Source organism: Zalophus californianus, chromosome 5 (assembly GCF_009762305.2).
Source record: "Zalophus californianus isolate mZalCal1 chromosome 5, mZalCal1.pri.v2, whole genome shotgun sequence".
Lineage (NCBI taxonomy): Eukaryota > Metazoa > Chordata > Mammalia > Carnivora > Otariidae > Zalophus > Zalophus californianus.
In genome coordinates, this window is record NC_045599.1 from 5,021,310 (window position 1) to 5,034,113 (window position 12,804).

General features: G+C 46.8%; 1 protein-coding gene across 3 annotated transcripts in view; it reads right to left on the bottom strand.

The window, feature by feature from the left end:
* Positions 1-12,804, bottom strand: part of RNF130 (ring finger protein 130) — a 137,670-nt gene that overhangs the window by 37,752 nt on the left and 87,114 nt on the right. For all 3 annotated transcript variants that reach the window (XM_027605270.2, XM_027605271.1, XM_027605269.1), the window contains exons 4-6: positions 9,340-9,411; positions 7,400-7,482; positions 1,970-2,066 (exon numbers count right to left, since the gene is read on the bottom strand). In XM_027605270.2, the coding sequence (XP_027461071.1) occupies positions 1,970-2,066; positions 7,400-7,482; positions 9,340-9,411 (252 nt within the window). The remainder of the gene's footprint in view (positions 1-1,969; positions 2,067-7,399; positions 7,483-9,339; positions 9,412-12,804) is intronic.

A 12,804-nucleotide genomic window follows, 5' to 3' on the forward strand; every position in this document is an offset into this window, starting at 1 on the left:
TCTACAGCTGACAAACAGGAAAATGCATCACTCCAGCTCTTCCATTAATGTTGAGGGAGAGCAGAGAACATAAAATACTGCGTTCCTCCTATTAACTTCTCTGCAATGCCCCATTTAGCTGGCAGTCAGTTTTTAAATGTCTTCTACCTTTAGACACATGACCAAGAGCAGATCGACGTTGAAAAGACCTTTGAGCTTTGAGTAAACCATTGGTTTCAAAATCTAAGCATCTAGCCTGAAGGAGGTAGAGAGTTGCTCTGAGGCCAAAGCCTACCAACTAAAAAATGGGTGGAAAAGTCTCCTGGGGTAACATGATAGTTATCTGGTTTCCCTAGAACCTTCAGGTCTGGCAGACGGAGTGCTGGAAGCAGAGCTGGGAAGGAGGATGGGCAGAGGCACAAGTATGGAGGAGTGACAGCCAACCCGACCCACAACGACGGCCTCCTGGCGGAAGAACTGTTCTAGATCACCCCACAGCCAAAGTAAAATGCTTAGAACGGTACCCTGGCAGAAGAGCTTTACTATGGTTTTTGTATTTAAAACCATGGTAGCTTGTAATAGACTCTAGAAGGATGTTCTTTACAAATAAAAGGGAGAAGTGTCTGCACTTCCAAGACTGGACTGAAGACAAACAAACCAAACTACCACCAAGGCTGGAGGCAACAAAAGAGGCCAAGGTAATACTTCCGGAAGCGTCTGCCACACGCCCGACATCATGGCAGACACTCTATGGTAAACCCTTCCCACGGGGGTGACAGTTCCCCAAGGGACATTTGGCAACGTCTGGAGACATTCTGACCTTGCACCTGGTGAGTCATGCTACTAGCCTTCAGGAGCAGCCAGGGATGCGGGAGACACTCTGCAGGGCATAAGACGGCCCCCCACCCCCACCCCCGATGGAATTATCTGGTCCACAGTGTCAGTGGGGCTGAGGTGGAGTGACCCTATGTTCAACTGTGACACTGACGTGATCTCCGGAGCTGGGAGGAGCCACCTGGGACCGCTCATTTGTCAGCTGGCAGCAGCACATTTCAAACAGGACACCTTAGACGTGCTTTGGGTTGCAAAGCTAAAAGGAGCAGTTCATCTGCTGGACACACTAAACTTCTGGTTCCACAAGGAAATCATTCATCCACTCTTTCTTGAGATCAGAAAGTATTTCATTTTTCTCTAAGAGGTGTTAATTTTGGACAGGTAGGTCTCTTAAGGGAGACCTGTAGGAAGTCTCCAAGGCCCTCGGTCAGTCAGTGCTGACTGGTCTGGCCAGAGCTGAATGAAGCACTGTGTCCTCGGTGTGGCCTCGGACCAAAGCCCCAGCAGGCTGGTACTGCCCACCTTCGCTGCCTGCAGCTGACCAACGCCCCGGGGAGCTAAGCCAGGTTCAAGAGAAAGGAACACAGTGATGACATAGTTTCATAGGATGCTGAATGCAGAAAAAACTTACTACTGGACCAAAGTAAAAAAATCTGTATTTCTAGGGGCGCCTGGGTGGCTCAGTCGTTAAGCGTCTGCCTTCGGCTAGGATCATGATCCCAGGGTCTTGGGATCGAGCCCCGCATCGGGCTCCCTGCTTGGCGGGAAGTCTGCTTCTCCCTCTCCCACTCCCCCTGTGTTCCCTCTCTCGCTGTGTCTCTCTCTGTCAAATAAATAAATAAAATCTTAAAAAAAAAAATCTGTATTTCTAGTCCTTAAAAAAAAAAAAAGATAATACCGGAGTGAAAGCAAAGCCCGTCCCTCTCTCCACTGCCATTCTTCGTATTTCCACCACCCAGTGGAAGCACATTTTTGAGTGGACTAGTTCAGTTCTTTATCTTCTCTTCTGGGAGTTCCCCAAGACGGGCTGGAGTCTAAGGAATGTGGAAGAAAGGCCGTGTGGCAGAGAAAGCCTGCGCTCTCTCGGGAGACTTAACCACCCACCTGTGCGATGCTAGCTCACATGCAAAAAGTAGTGACCATACAGGAAACATACCACAATTCCCAGGGCCTTCAAAATATTAAGTTTGCACATTGGACAGGTACAATGTTCACTAAGCCAGGGATCCACGCAGGACTTGTGGAAAACATGCCTATAAAAAAAAAACAACACAGAGCACTGTATCACAGATCAGATACTGAACAACTATTAGATCCAAAGAAATGGAATTTTTAGTTAGTCTGTTTCTCCCCCTTTTTGGACATTCTGGCAAGTTCCAAGAGACAAATATTGGGGATGTAGTAAAATATAGCTGGCAGAAAACCTCCTGACCCCAATCTGTATGATGAGAACTGATAAGTGGTATTTGGCAGTTGGGTCTTTTTATTTCAGCAATTGAAGAAACTTAGGATATTTATTAAGAATGAAACAAACTATACCTTTTTTTTATTAAACATTTTATTTATTTGACAGAGAGTGCACACAAGTAGGCAGAGCGGCAGGCAGAGGGAGAGGGAGAAGCAGGCTCCCTGCTGAGCAGAGAGCCCGATGCGGGACTCAGACTCTGGGACCATGACCTGAATGCCCAGGAAACAAATTACACCTTATCAATCAGTTATGCTTTCTACGACAGCTCGAGTAGGAAGAAGGGAAATTCAAGAAGATACAAAGCAAGGGTTGAATGAAAAGAGTTTTCTGCACAACCATGAGTTGGTTTCACGGAACTTGGTTTCAATGTCATTTAGAACATTATTTAAAAAGACTTCTAAGTAATCTATGTTAAATGTCTGTGAAAGTTACAGGGTGGTTTGGAGTATTTTGGAGATGAAAGGTACCTAAGGAGTGAGGTGACACTGAGCCAACAGTTTTGAGTGGAAATGTGAAGGGGAGAGAGAAAGGATGGGTGATTTTTTTTTTTTATTCAGGAGAGTGGAAAGTCACATCCTTGCGACAGAAAAGAAGTCAGTCATGGAGAGTCTTGCATTCTTAGAAAAGGGACCTGTGCCTTGTGGAAGGGAGAGACTTTGAGGGGGCTGTGGTGGAGGCTAAAAATGAAGCCCCAGAGTCCTGGTCAGAGAGGGAGAGAGGCAGGTGCCAGGACACACAATCTGGGCACCTGAGAGGAACTATGCTTGGAGTCTCGGTTATCAATAAAAGAAATTTTAAGAAAGATATCAAATTGAAACACGGTATACCTTTGCAACTTTATGAATTTATAATTTACATGTGGCTTATAAATAGTTATATACAGCTGTTTAAAAATGCAGTTTTGAGGGCACCTGGGTGGCTCAGTTGGTTAAGCAACTGCCTTCGGCTCAGGTCATGATCCTGGAGTCCCGGGATCGAGTCCCACATCGGGCTCCCTGCTCAGTGGGGAGTCTGCTTCTCCCTCTGACCCTCTTCCCTCTCGTGCTCTCTGTCTCTCATTCTCTTTCAAATAAATAAATAAAAATCTTTAAATAAAAAAAATGCAGTTTTGATCCAAAAAAGTAGATCTAAACATCTCGCTGCTTTAACTGGGGTTCGGAAGAAGCATGCAGGCTTACAGCTTCAACCTCAACAATGCATATGCACCTACCTACTGCTACTTGGTGACCCTGTGCTCATCTCTTTGGGTAAGAATAAAGATCTCGAAGAATGAATTTATCAGTGCAGTGAACTAGAACCTCTTCATCCCGGAAGGCTTGTATTTAAACCTGCAGGTTTTTACTTAAGGGGCAAAAGTCACCAAACCGTAGGTGAGCCCGAAATTCATTTAGTACACACAAGGCACGTCCGCTTCTTGTTCCTGTATCCTCGTAGGAGAGTGATCCAAGGGGGGCAGGGGAAGGGATCCTGCCTACAGGGCCCACTGGGCGGGCGCCTTCAGAGCCAGGGTCTACACCCCAGCAGCTGTCAACTGTGCCAGTGCTCACTGTAGTCTGGCCAAGGCTAGCACAAGGCTTCTAATCTTTCTGGGGAGGTGGACCCCTATAGGTTGACTAACAGGATCCCCACCCCCCCCTTTACAAGGGTGCATCTGCCTAACCTCTGAATGGTGGCACTCTACTTCTGAAAAGTACTTTTTCTGTTTTTTTTAAAGATTTTATTTACTTATTTGACACAGAGAGAAAGCACAAACAGGGGGAGCAGCAGAGGGAGAGGGAGAAGCAGGCTCCCCGCTGAGCAGGGAGCCTGACGTGGGGCTCGATCCCAGGACCCGGAGATCATGACCTGAGCCGAAGGCAGACGCTTAACCAACTGAGCCGCCCAGGCGCCCCCTGAAAAGTATTTTTAACTCCTAAAAAAAAAAAAAAAAATGCTGTGGCTGACCTTTGTCTAAATAAGGTGATAGCTTCTAGGACGTGCTGGCTAATGTCCAGGGATGATCAGCTGTCATCAAAGGCACAAGGAGGAGGCCCCAAGCGATGCCAAGTGCCATGTGTCCACAGTAAATTAAGAGGAAAAGGAAAGGTCATGCAGCAAAAAGGCAGCAATCTATGAACTCTGCTCTCTATAGATAGAAAGTCTCAGTTCAGTCTCTAGATAGGCTTGTTCAAAGTTAAGGACAGACAGAAACAAAGGCACCTGGGCTTTCCTTGGTCCCTCACTCAGGTGAAGAAGGGACAGCGAGCACAGCTCCTTCCCCAAGTCTGGCTGTGAAGGGAGGAGCCACAGGGCGGTGTTTGGCGATGGCTTATGAAACTGGCATAGGACGGGCTTGAGTATGACAAAATGTCAGACACAGAAGGAACAAAAACTGGCAGGAGCAGAGAGTCAACAGAGCAAGGTCCCTGAGAAGAGGACGGGACTGGCATGTGGAGGCCGAGGTGGAAAGAACACATCAGAACAAAGGGAGCCCTCCTCCCTCCCAATAAGGGGTGGGGGATGCTGCAAGGCCGGGGGTCGGGAGGCAGGTGCATCCGAAAGCTCAGGGCCGGGAAGCGGAGGGAATTTCGGGGTCAAACAACCATGACTTTCTCCGTGAAGCAGCTGGGGAAGCTATCCTGCCAGAGTGAGGAACAAAGAGATGAGCTAAGGTGTTTAAAGGAGAGCGAACCAGGGAAAGAGACGGGCTCTGGGCAGCACTCCAGCCGCGGCTGAAAGGCCGCCAGGAGTCCCCCGGGAGGCAGGGAGGCTCTGGCACTGTTGGGCACGAGAGCTCAAGGGAGAGGTAGCGGAGTCACCCCTCTGCTCGGTTTCAAAGCCCTACAGACAAAAGAGGAAGGGCAGGGTGTCCCAGGGAAGAAAGGAGGTAGCAGCCCAAGGCCAGAATTCATTTGGAAGTATCCTAGAGGGGGTCCTGCGGAAACCAGAGGCGTGCGGAAGATCTCAAGTGAAGATGGAGATCTGGGCGAGGCCATCCTCCAGGTCAGTGGTCGTCACAACTGTGTGTGGGGCTGGGCTGCTACGGGCATCTCGTGGATGTGGCCAGGGACACTGCTAAAGATCCTGTGATGCCCAGGACAGCCGCCCCGCCCCCGGCCCCCACAAAGGATTATCTGGTCCCAAACGTCAACAGTATCAAGGCTCAGAAACCTTGTTCTAGGTGAAAAGTTGTTGCTTCCAGTCCCACAGAACATTGCTCAATGGGCAAAATTAATTTTTACTATACCTGAGAATCGCGCGGTTGGTACCATTTCAGTGAGATGAATGGTTTTGCTGAGCAGGGTGTGTGAGACAACTCAGCGTAAGCTACAACTTGCTGAGGCTTACGGCGTACGTGTACCAGACAGCACCCTGCTCCAGAGCAGAAGGGGGACTCTAACATAGAGTCAGACAGGGACCCGGCAACGGAACACAACCAACCGAGGGCGCAGTGCCCTAACCGCGGGCACAGAGAAATGTCGTTAAGTTTGCCAAAATTCTAATATCCAAAAGCAGACCGCGGACACAGGCGCAGCCCCAGGAAGGTGAGGACTCCGACGGAGGGGCATGCCGTTGCAGCGCTGCTCAGGTGACTATTAAAAGCCACATGCCCGGGCTCTGGGATGTGTTTCTGAACACCCCCCACTGATTCCGACACACCGTCCGGTTTGGAAAACACTGGACTAAGTTAAGAAAAAAAGAGGACTAAGAATGAAACTTTGGAATAGCCTTTGAAATGCTCAGGGGGCAGGGAGGACGGGGAGCAAGCTTCCAGAGTAGTCTATTTTTGGCCGAGGCTCCCCTGAGGAAGACACTCTCTCGTTACCAACAACCACGAATGGTTTCAGAGGCCTTTGCTCTTGGGTCCAGATGGTTCCTCTGGAGGGGGCCCCTGGCCTGAAATAGGAGACAATTTGGAAAGACTTGGCTTCTTCCTGGTGATTCCGGTGTCCGAGGAGATCTGTGCAGGTCAACACATGTTTAAAAAGCAGCTAAAGGGCGCCTGGGTGGCTCAGTTGGTTAAGCGACTGCCTTCGGCTCAGGTCATGATCCCGGAGTCCCGGGATCGAGTCCCGTATCGGGCTCCCTGCTCGGCGGGGAGTCTGCTTCTCCCTCTGGCCCTCTTTCCTCTTGTGCTCTCTGTCTCTCATTCTCTCTCTCTCAAATAAATAAATAAAATCTTTAAAAAAAAAAATAAAAAGCAGCTAAGGGTGGATAATGCTTTATAATGTACCTACTGATCTTCCTGGTTTGTGTTTGGATGTGTATCTCCTTCAGCCTCATGTTTTAAACAACAAATGACGGCAGCTGAAGGAAATCTGGTAATTACACAATTTTCTACAGGACAGCTTCCCGGTAGTTTTGTAGATTTTCCTTTATATATAAACTAGATTGACTTGACTTCTAGAATCTGGTTTTCTGTTTCAGCATATGGAATTATTCTTAGGTTCTATGATTAAAGAAAAAGAAAACCACTCACAGGTCTTTCTAGGTTCAAAACAGATGACTTTGAGAATAAAATGGTACTGGTAGCCATTTTATTCCCTGTCTCCACAGGGAGACAACCACTGACAATTATTTTATTTGTTCACATGTTCTGTGTTACTAGATGGTGAGAGTGCTGTGCATGTGTTTTAAGAGAGGGGAGAAAGAAGAGGAAAAGTCTTTGATTTTTAGGCTTCTCAGCACGCGATTTCGTATTTTTCCAATCAGCATGTTTCTAAAGAACATTTGCTCTTTCTAGAGCACCACATGCAGGTGAGCGGGGCCCGATACAAGAAGGAGTAGAGGTGCACCTTTACTTCGACTCTGCCACTTTTGGAGTGAGCAACCCCAGCGTCCTTTACTTGCCCTCTCACAGAATTGAACATTCCTGCCCATAATGGTCTTAGGCTACGATGTACCCCAGGGTTTTTCCCCATGTTTCTCATAAGCAGAGGAGGCTCTGCAGTCAGTTTGTGCCGAGGCGGGCTCGTGCAGCCGCCACTCCCACCAGGGGTAGCAGGCCGCCACGCCTCCGCCTGCCGCCAGAGCCATGGGTGAGGCGGCTCCCGAAGGCAAGTGGGATCCCCCCTCTGAAGGGGAGACACACACACCAGAGGAGCATCATTCTGTTTTAGACAAAGGAGCCTGACATACTTGCAGGGGAGAATCCGCACCACATCGTTCTGCTTGTAGCTCTCGATGCAGACTGCGCAATGATCGAAGTCGGGGTCTGTTTCCTGCAAGGAAAGCATAGGCATGAGAGTCAAGTGCTCAAACCGAAGCTACACATAAACGGAGGAGGCAATCCAGCTAGGCATCTTCCCGTGGCAAGGATGGTAAGCAAGCAGCTATGAAGTGAACAGTTGCGCAGAGTTTTGATATGTTTTCATTTGCTTACCTGCACGGACCCAAGTGGTATCGAAACCACTCTATCTCGTTTTTAAACTATGCTGTAACAGTTAGTACTAATTCTATTTGTGAAATGTCTTAGAAGTCAGAATTGTTATTTGTTTTTCAAGATTCAAATCCACGGTCACCGTGGACACCCTCCTCCCCCTCCCACCACTGCGGCACCACTATTCTGGTTCAGCGGGCTTCACGTCACACCCTCCACAGTGTGGGTCGTCCTCTGATCACTCATCTAAGCACAGGTAGAAAAGATGGTGAGCCCCCAAAAGACCAAGCCCCAGTGACGGGCGCTGGTCACAGGTTTGGGGTAGAGAACAGTCATGGCCCAACTCAATACTGGGTCTTTATGAAGAGCCAGGAAGAGTAAGCCAGGTGTTCGGTCATCCAGGTTAACTGGCCTCCTTCCTTGTCTGTGCCGGGAAGGGACTCCCCTGAGTTGTCATAAAATAGAGCATTACCAGGAACCTAAGCCAGGAAAGGGGAGACTATCTGCTATGTCATGGCCACGTGGACTGAAACTCAGTGGGACAACTCTGGGTAGGTCCAGGAGGCACGAATTTGGAAGAGGTGTTGGTTCGAATAAGGAAAGATTGTTCGGTGTTAGCCTGAAGGACAATGTAGAATGGGTAAAAATTCTGGGGAATTTCCAATTAATGTGGCAGCTGAAGGCCACCAGGCCAAGAGGGTGACCACTTCTCTGGGGCTATGGGGCAGCTTTCCTGATGCTGCTTTTATTTTCTCCAAATGTTTTTACTTGTTTCTTTGCTTAGTGTTCACTGAAGTTCGCTGAAAATGTCTCCACCTTCCAGAGCTGTGTCAAGGCAGTGGGAATAAAAACGGGTGACGTCAAGGAAGTGGTGAAACTACAGAGGCTGGAGAATTGTCTGAAATTACCCTCCCAGAACTGCTTGTCAAAATGTGAGAGCTGGATGTGGGATAGAAAACAGCTTTGGGTTCATGCCTTTAGAGGTGCAACTTTTCCCCTCTAGATAACTGAATATATGGAATGTAGGGTGGAACATTAAGCTGCTGTTTTGTCCTTATGGAGCAGAAGCGGGTTCCACATCACACGAGGCCCAACCGGGGAGCTCTGATGAGCCGTCTCAGCCACAGCCTCAGTCACTGGCTTTCTCACTTGGTTCCCGCAAGCCAAGGGCCCAACCCTGACACACTGGGAGCTTCCTTCCAACTGTCTGGCCCACTCGCCAGAAAGCACCTTGTGAACGACACTCTCTCGAGATGTGCGTCTCCTGCTCTCTGGCGAACTGGCGAGGGACTAAAACACAAAGGAAGCACAGGGAAGAGAACATATATTCCTGGCCACCGAGTGCACTGACTGACCCATTAGGGTTCTGCCCAAAGGCAACTTTGGCTGCAAAGGGAGAAAGCTCTGGAGTGGGACACCACAGCTAGGGGAACTGTAAGTAGACCAGTATAGCTAATAATGGCAGGAGGCCTGGAAGTCCAGGAAAGTCAGAAACTCTATGGAAGGCCTCCAAATGAGGCATGCTAAGGGTAAGAGTTCAAAGGGAGGCTGGTTTAAAATGAAGCGTTAGATCATATACCTGGAGAAAAAGAACAACCTAACAGGAGACACAAACGATTAGGGTGTGTTCTCTCCCACCAAATCAAAAGCAAAACTACTTTATCATTTTTATAGTGTTAAAGTTATTTCACTACTATACCTTATCACCCTTTTTTACTGTTCTGGTGGTCAGTTTGCTGATGGCTTTCTTGGCGGCATCTCCAAGACGACGCTATGACAATTACAAAGAAAAACAGACATTAATGCAAGATCTCTGGATGACGTCCTTTATTTTAAAATCATTAAATGTATAGAGCCCCTGTTATCCCACAACATTCTCCACGTTGTACCAAAGGAAAGGATTCTAACAAAGCGATTAAAAAATGAGAAAAACTAGCAGTTTTTCCATAGATTCAGCCTTCTGAATTGAATTACTGAATTATTCTGGTTGAATAATTTAAAAGTATATATAGTGGAAAAAAAAAAACCCACCAGGTATCATAACCACTGCTGCGTTCCTATATTTATTAAACCTTTGAAATACCACAGCATTATTGAAATCTACTTCTTGCACCTGTCAGAGCCACAACCACTGCACTAATAGCTCTGGGGACAATCAGAAGGATAAGCTCTGTCTTAGGAAAAGGAACCTCCAGCGCCCCCAAGATCGCTCATCACGGTGCCAAGTGTGGCAGTAGAGAGGCGGTCACAGCTGTCCTTCCGTCTCTGCCGCTACAATGCTCCATGAGCTTAGGGAGGTGCATTTATCTTTCCAGGGGTGAGCTGTGTGAAGGGGTTAAGTCACAGAATCTCAAAGACTTGATCCCACATTTTGGCAGACACTGCTAGACACCAAAGACTCACAGGTGAAAAAGTGCCCCCAAATCTTGAAAAGCCAACTGAATTGGGGAACAGACCAGTAGACACATTTTATTTTATTTTTTAAAAAGATTTTATTTATTTATTTGAGAGAGAGAGAGAGAGAGAGGGAGAGAGAGCGCGCACACAGAGGGAGAGTGAGGGGGGGAAAGCTGACTCCTGCTGAGCAGGGAGCCCGACACAGGGCTCGATCCCAGGACCCTGAGATCAGGACCTGAGCCAAAGGCAGATGCTTAACCCACTGACCCACCCAGGCCCCCAGTAAACACACTGTGACTGAGTGTTGTACAGCAGAGCATGCCTGGGTGGTGTGGCAGCACAGGGGGGCAACCCAACTCGGGTGGGGGATGGGGGGGCGGGGCAGAGGAGGAACATCAGGAAGGCTTGGGGAGAGGATGTCTGAGCTGAGATGTGGAACACCAGTGGGAAGGAATCCGATCAGGAAAAGCACAGGGGGCAGGAGGGGGGACTTCTGGACAAAGGAAATCCATTAAAGATAAATATGTGTGAAGCACAGGACAATGAAGGAAATTATTCGATACTGCTAGGACGAGCATACATTTGATCATGCAAAACAGAAAGTTCTGAGAGTCAGAGGGCCCTATCAGTAATTACACGGGACAGTTGGTGCAAACAGGCACACTGGGATAGGTGGTCACTCTACACACAGCGAATCTTGAACTGTGGGAAGAGGCAGATGGTGAGCCAGAGGGGGGGCAGTGGGGGCTAAGAGAAGGGGAGACCTTGGATTTTATATCCTGAGGATTAAAAAAAATCATAGAAACATAAAAATTCTAGGGGGAATTTAAAAATACACAAAAGAAAATAAGTTCATGAACCTCCATGTATCTATCCATCATCCACCTTCGATAATCAATAGTTTACTAATATTTTCCATCTGTCCCCGCCTCTTTACTGTGCTAGAGGATTTCAAAGCATATGACAAAGCATTTCACCCATAAAACTGTCACTATGTCTTACAGATAGGGGCTTTTGTTTGCTGCCACTCTCTCATCTAACAAAATTAACAATAATCAACCCTATCAAATACTCAGACTATACTATAATTTCCCCATTTCTCTTGAAAATGTCTATTATTTAAAAAAGATTTAGTTGAGTGTGCAAGCTTGCACATGTACGAGTGGGGGGGGGGGCAGAGGGAGAGAGAGAGAGACCCCCACACCCCTGCCGAGTGTGGAGCCCAACTTGATCTCATGACCCTGAGATCATGACCTGGGCCGAAATCGAGAGTTCGCCGCTTAACCAATTGGGCCACCCAGGGGCCCCCACGATGTCTTTTTATATAGTTGGCTTGTTTGACTCAGGATACAAAGTCCAAACATTGCATTTGGTTGCTGTTCCCATCAAGTTTTTCTTAACCTGTGAGAAAGGTTAAGAGAAAGGTCCCCTCTATCATATATGTATCTTTAGCCTGTGGAAATAGAATTGACTTAAACTGCATATATTTAAAGTGTACAATTTGATATATGTATTTTTAAGATTTTATTTATTTGACAGAGAGAGAAAGAGAGCGAGAGCACAAGCAGGGGGAGTGGCAGAGGCAGAGGGAGAAGGAGACTCCCAGCTGAGCAGGGAGCCCGATGCAGGGCTCAAACCCAGGACCCTGGGATCATGACCTGAACCAAAGGCAGACAGACGCTTAACTGACTGAGCCACCCAGGCGCCCCTGTTTATTTTCTTTATTCCTTGTTGTGCTGGTTAGAACTTGTAGTACAAAGTGGAAATAAAAGTCATCAGAGCACAAATCCTTGTATTGTTCCTAATCTTAAAAAGCCTCTAATCTTTCACCACTTAGTATGACGGTAGAGCTGCTAGTTTCCATTGATGCCCCTTGTCAGTTTAAGGAAGTTACCTTTTATGCCTAGTTTGCAAAAAGTTTTAAAATCAGGAGGAGATGTTGGATTTTGGCAAGTGTTTTTTCCTCCATCTACTGAGATGTATTGTTTTCCTTTTCTTTTGGTTTGTCAATATGGTAAATTACATCGATTAATTTCTTAGTGTTAAAACAGCCTTGCATTCCTGGGATCAACACCACCTGGTCATGATGAATTATCCTTCTTATATATTGTTGGGTATGATTTGCTAAAATTTTCTTTAGAATTTTTACATTTTTGTTCAAGAGGGATTCTGGTCTATAGTTTTCTGTTTTCTAATGTTTTTGTCTAGTTTTGGTATCAGGATGTTGCTGGCTTTACAGGATGAAATGGGAAGTATTCCTGCCTTTTCAATTTTCTGGCATTTGTATATTTCTTCCTTAAATGTTTGATAGAACTCAACAGAAACCATCTGCCTTGAGGTTTCTTTTTTTTTGAAAGGTTTTACACTACAAATGCACTTTTCCTGAGAGATACAGGGCTGTTTATCTTTTCTTCTTTGAGCTTTGGTCATTAGGGTCTTTCATGGAGTTGTCCATTTCATATTAGTTGCCATAGAATTGTTCAAAATATTCACTTATTATCCTCATAATCTGTAGTGATGTCATTGCTCTCATTTTTGATATTGCTAATTTGTGCCTTCTCTATTTTCCTTCTCATCAGTTTGGCCAGAGGCTTATCAATTCTACTGATTTCTTCTTAAGAGTCCCTGTTTTTCTGTTTTCTAGTTCACTGACTGCTGCTATGATCTGTTATTTCCTTTCTTCTGTTTACTGTGGATTTTATTTGCTCTTCTTCCCAGTTTCTTAAGGTGACAGTATTAATTTCAGAACTTATAGGCACTGCTTTAG